Genomic DNA, 5,424 nt, shown 5'->3' on the forward strand with positions numbered 1-5,424 from the left:
CCAAGATGTCAAAATCCTAATAATAACCTTTATTAGATTATCAGTAGTGTTACTCTGACAGAATTTGTGAATTCAAAAGTTATTTAAGAAAATTAGCGTAGCCTCTTAGATCTGTACACTTACATTTTAATAAACATATTTCTCTGTAAAAATAAAGCTTTATGTTTATGAGTATGGGTTTTACCCACAGGCTTTCATATGTCCAATATTATAAATGCATTATACATATTTTAAATTGTCTAATTTCCATTTAGATGCATAAAGTGCATACTCCATTTGGTTGGCATTAACTGGTTCGTACATAACTATTATCTTTGCATGCACACAGGGTGAAATCTGTCTGATTGGACAACAAATGTGCTATATCATATAATTAGTATCAGAAAAAGGATTATCTGAGCATTATGATACTATTCTTTGGAGTATTGTGAGTAATATAAAATAGAAACTAGCTTTTTTAGAAAGCACAAAACCTGTGTAAGAAAAAATACGAGTAATACGAGTAAGAAAAGGAGCCTCAGATAACTATGATTGACTGTAATCAAAATTCAAACATATGTACACTGTAAGAAAAGTCCATTAAAAAAACAGCCCAATGTGCCATGTTAATATTTATTAATTTTTCACAGGTGTTTTTCCAGGATTTTCTAATTGTGCATTATATTTTAAGGTTGAAGGAAATGTCCATAAACGTAACGACAGTGATACTGGTAATTTTCTGCCAAGACAACATGCATTTTCTACGGATTTTCTTTTTCTTACAGTGTACATTAATGCCAAAAAGAGCAAGAATTAATCACAACTCTTGAGAGGAAGCTAACCTCATATTTGTCTCTGCAGTGTTAATATATTTCTTGGTGGATCATTTCTGTCTATCTCTGTGAAATGAATCCAACAACAGGTATGTTTCCACTTGACATAACTCTCTACGGATGCCCATGGTAAAGCTTATTTGACATCTATACATAAATATATATATACACACACATGCACATTCTGCTTCTCACACTGACCTTACACACACACACACCGACACACACACACACACACACACACACACACACTTTCATTTGCTTACATCACAAATAATGTAAAAGTGACAGAAGAAGAAGTACAATCAGCTTTAAAACACACACACACTCTCCTAACAGAAAACGGTGCTTCCCTGGATTGCTTATTAAATGTGACTTTGTTACACTCAAGGAAAGACTTTGACTATCCAGAAGAGCAGTAAGGAGGCCATGAGCAGTGCGGGACAGTGAGGACCCCTGGTGGCGGAGCTAGGCATGTTCACTACACCTGACAGTTTGAGGCATGAGGTGGTAGAGGCATTGCAGCACTCCAAGTGGCAGGTAGTAGTGGTGCTTGAACAAACTGTCATCTTCCTGCAATCTGTACTGCAACCCGCCTGCCAGCTCTCTGTACTGCCAGATGTTGTCTTTTGTAGCTAGGAAATGAGACAATGAGTTGCTTTCATTTAACATTCATATATAATATGGTGCAGCATAGCATGAGATCAGTATTAAACAAAATGTCATTCAATTTGCAATAGTGAAAATGGTTTAAAGTCAACATAAAATGAGCATTTACACTATTTGCTTTTGCCGTTTCTTAGGAATGATTTATTAATGAATTATTTGTGAAATTTGCTAAAATTGTTTCTACACTACTTTTTATTTGATTTGATTTATTTCAGTGTATATCCATAAGACCCAGTGACATTCACCAGACAAAAACATTGCAGAATATTGTGGCAATATTATCCCGGACGAGCCCCCACTTATTATAACAACCTCATATAGGGGAACAGGCTCATATAGGGGAAGATGAGGTGGGTTATTTAAATTAATTCAGATTCATGTTGTGGTGATTATTGTGGGGTATAGAATTATATGTTTGAGGGATAACGATTTGGGAAAAGGCTTGAGGGGAGAACCAAGAGCTTATAACTAAAGGTAACAAGGAAAAAAAAAAACACAAAGAAACCTACAATCATTTCTACATTCAGTAAAGATAGCCAGAATCTGTTTGCCAAATCAACATTAAAGCGAAAATACTATTTATACAAAATTGTTGTTTTGTTCTGTTAGTGTTATTTTCTTTAAGACAAACTGAGTAAAACAGGTTTAAACTGGAAACCATGATTTTCAATTAGACCAATAAAAATGTACTTTAAACAGATGACACAGACATTTTACATGGTTTTTCATTGTATTCTCATAGAATTAGAATGATTATCAAAACTTTTTAGTTCTAGTTACTGATCTATGATGTGAACGGCCATTGTGGGGAAAACATTTAACAATCTAATCAAATAAAAAAGATGATTAGGACAATTAAACCTAACCAAGAAATGTAGTTACATTAAATAAAAAAATTAATTTAATTTTTTTTTTGTTTTTTTTTTACTTTACCTTGCAGTAGTCCTGACCAACTGGACACAGCATGACATTACTGCCGACAGTACTGGTTTTGTAACACTCCGCCCCATTACAGTTGAAAGTATAACACTTCTTGCCCTTTTGGGAGTAAAAAAAACTAAGAAAAGTCAGAAGGTGGCACAAAATGTTCATTTGTGCCCTACAGTGACAAATTGCTGTGTGTTCTTACATTATTTGCTGGGGTGGTTGTAACTATGGCCTTGATTGTTGTGGTTGTAGTAGTGGATTTTGTTGTAGATACTAATGACAAGACATCAGTAAAAAAACAGTCAATTTTCAAAAGTTACCATTCACATATGTTAGAGATAATTAGAGAAAGAGTTTGAGGTTACCTGTCGTACTGAGTGAATTGGACATGGCAAGCAGAGTGTTGTTGAGGCAGTTGGTTGTGTTGCAACAGTTCACAGAGCAATTACTGACAGTCCCGTTCCCGCAGGATACGCCACATGAGGCACTGCAGCTGACAGAGTAACCTGTGTCCTGTTGCGTTATCTGAAGCACAACAGAACAAGAAGTAACTCTTTAAATCAAGCCTGCATCAGTGCATGATTTGCATGGATTACTTTCCACTTGAGGTTCCCATCTGAAAGTGCATCACGGCAGACTGACCTTACAGAAATATTCACTGGATTGGCAAGGCTTCGCCGCCGTATTCATAAACTGGACGTAACAATCTTTCATGCAATCAAATGCTGGACAGGATAGCTTTTAGGAAAAAAAGCAGTTGCAATTCAAGAACTATTACACAAATATTACACTGTAAAAATAATTTTTCGAAAATTATTGGAGTAGGTTTTACAAGTCTTTCAAAATGTATCATATTTCCAATGTGTTATTTGCTATTTCTTTGCAATTAATTGTGAAATTTACTAGCAATTTACTAGAAGTAACTCTTACACCAAGTTTTTAGTGTACGTGCCCAGCACTTACCGCAGTGTAATTTTCTGAAGATGATGTATTTGCTGAAACTGTAGAAAAATAAAGGACAATAATAAAAAAAGACAAAATAAATAAATAAAATTTAGTTGTTGTCAAATGAAAATAACATTTATAGGCATTTTAGTGCTAAAAGTTTTGTGTTTATGTTTTTTTTAAGCCACCCTTGCTAAATCTAGCACAGATTTTTTACATCTTCATAGACTGTATAAAAAAATGGACGTAGTGTCCGTGACATCACTCGTAGGTTTCTGAAGAGCGTTTTTGAAGCTCAAAGTGGGCGGAGCAGGCCGTCGCCATCTTGGCAGCGTGTCACCGCGCGTCACTCCCGGATAATCAAAAATGGGCAAAGAGGCGGGAGCTGGTTGCTGAAACCATGCCCACCTAGCTCGACAGTGGTGACAGCAGCGGCAATCCACCTGTCACTCAAGTGGCCACGCCCTTAATTATGCAGAACTTTAAAGCTTAATATAATTTAAACGGATGAGTTATAAAAAAATTAGCTATATACCACTTTTTGTACCAGGCTGTAAACATTTTTTTTTTTCCTGCTGTAAAGTTGGCCATTTTAACATGGGGAGTCTATAGGACTGACTCCTTTTGTAACCAGCCTCTAGCGGCCAGTCGATGAATTGCAGTTTTAGTCACTTCCGTGTTGGTTTCACGAGAGAGACCGGAATGTTGCCGCTTGGTTATATCTTCATAAAAATATTTATGAGTTACATAATCATATACATATATACATATTGTTCTATTGTTATATAGTTTAGTAGTATATGTGACCCTGGACCACAATAGCAGTCTTAAGTCGCTGGGGTATATTTGTAGCAATAGTCAAAAATACATTGTATGGGTCAAAATTATTGATTTTTCTTTTATGCCAAAAATCATTAGGATATTAAGTAAAGATCATGTTCCATGAAGATATTTTGTAAATTGCCTACTGTAAATATATTAAAACTTAATTTTTGATTAGTAATATGCATTACTAAGAACTTCATTTGGACAACTTTAAAGGCGATTTTCTTAATATTTTGATTTTTTTGCACCCTCAGATTCCAGATTTTCAAATAGTTGTATCTCGGCCAAATCTTGTCCTATCCTAACAAACCATACATCAATGGAAAGTGTATTTATTTAGCTTTCAGGTGATGTATAAATCTCAATTTCGGAAAAATTGACCCTTATGGCTGGTTTTGTGGTCCAGGGTCACATATATAGTTTTATTGTATTATTGTTATTCTATGGTATAAAGTATATAAGAAAGAATACCTGTGTCCATAGTAATGCCTGTTGAGGCAACAGTAGCACTGTTAGAAGTAGTGCTCTGTATGGTAGTGGCTGAAGCTCCTGTCACGGAAGTGACTGATTTGGCCGTAGATGACGTTTGGTCAGAAGAAGTGGAGGAGGACACTCTTACTGGATTCGTAGATTGAGTGGTCGAACTCTGGCTTTCAGTTTCTGACATTGTAGATGATATCTCATCTGTTGTCAGAGTGGCTGCTGTACTATCCATCCACACTTTAGAGAGCAGACTCATTTGCAATAATAGAAAAAAAAGAAAGCCTGTTGGAAACACAGATAAAGGACAGCTAATGTCTGTGACATCTAGGGCATTTACTGTATTTGCATGTGGTTAAATGTTACTTGGCCAGTTGAGAAATGAATGGAAAATCATCCACACTAGAAGCATGAGCAAAACGAATTTCAAATTACATTTTTAAATCCATTTCTTTACATGCAGGTTTTATGTATGATTTACACAGAAGTTCCCTCTGCTCCACACTGTTAAATGTGGTAAGCTGCATTTGCTACCTTGAAGAGCTCTTTCTACCTGATTTAACCCATAAATATTCGTTTTCTTGGTTTGGACTTGAATAAAACCAGTTTATTTAGATGTTACCCTCTGTTACCCCCATTCAGTGCAGCTTCATAAAGAATGCGATTGGTATTGATTTGTGCTTTCATGTTAAATAAATACATTTATTAACAACAAATAAAATCATACCAAATATTAATTTACATACAATTACTTGACAAAGGTACA

General features: G+C 35.3%; 1 protein-coding gene across 1 annotated transcript; it reads right to left on the reverse strand.

Annotated features, from left to right (window-relative positions):
• Positions 1–1,198: 1,198 nt before the first annotated feature.
• LOC107732729 (cell wall protein DAN4-like) lies at positions 1,199–4,916 on the reverse strand. The gene is made up of 7 exons (XM_016544145.1): positions 4,650–4,916; positions 3,372–3,409; positions 3,051–3,146; positions 2,774–2,933; positions 2,611–2,681; positions 2,415–2,519; positions 1,199–1,447 (listed from the first exon to the last, which is right to left on the reverse strand). The coding sequence occupies exons 1-7, from the start codon at positions 4,891–4,893 to the stop codon at positions 1,199–1,201; spliced, it is 963 nt and encodes a 320-aa protein (XP_016399631.1). The 5' UTR covers positions 4,894–4,916.
• Positions 4,917–5,424: the final 508 nt, after the last annotated feature.

The sequence above is a fragment of the Sinocyclocheilus rhinocerous genome, unplaced genomic scaffold (genome assembly GCF_001515625.1).
Source record: "Sinocyclocheilus rhinocerous isolate Xijiao unplaced genomic scaffold, SAMN03320098_v1.1 scaffold369, whole genome shotgun sequence".
Classification (NCBI taxonomy): Eukaryota; Metazoa; Chordata; class Actinopteri; order Cypriniformes; family Cyprinidae; genus Sinocyclocheilus; species Sinocyclocheilus rhinocerous.

Coding starts and splice junctions, on each gene's coding strand:
- LOC107732729 (XM_016544145.1), bottom strand. CDS start 4,893: ATGGATAGTACAGCAGCCACTCTGACAACAGATGAGATATCATCTACA. Junction 3,147..3,371: donor CTTCAGAAAATTACACTGCG/GTAAGTGCTGGG, acceptor TTTTCCTAAAAG/CTATCCTGTCCAGCATTTGA. Junction 2,520..2,610: donor CAACCACCCCAGCAAATAAT/GTAAGAACACAC, acceptor TACTCCCAAAAG/GGCAAGAAGTGTTATACTTT.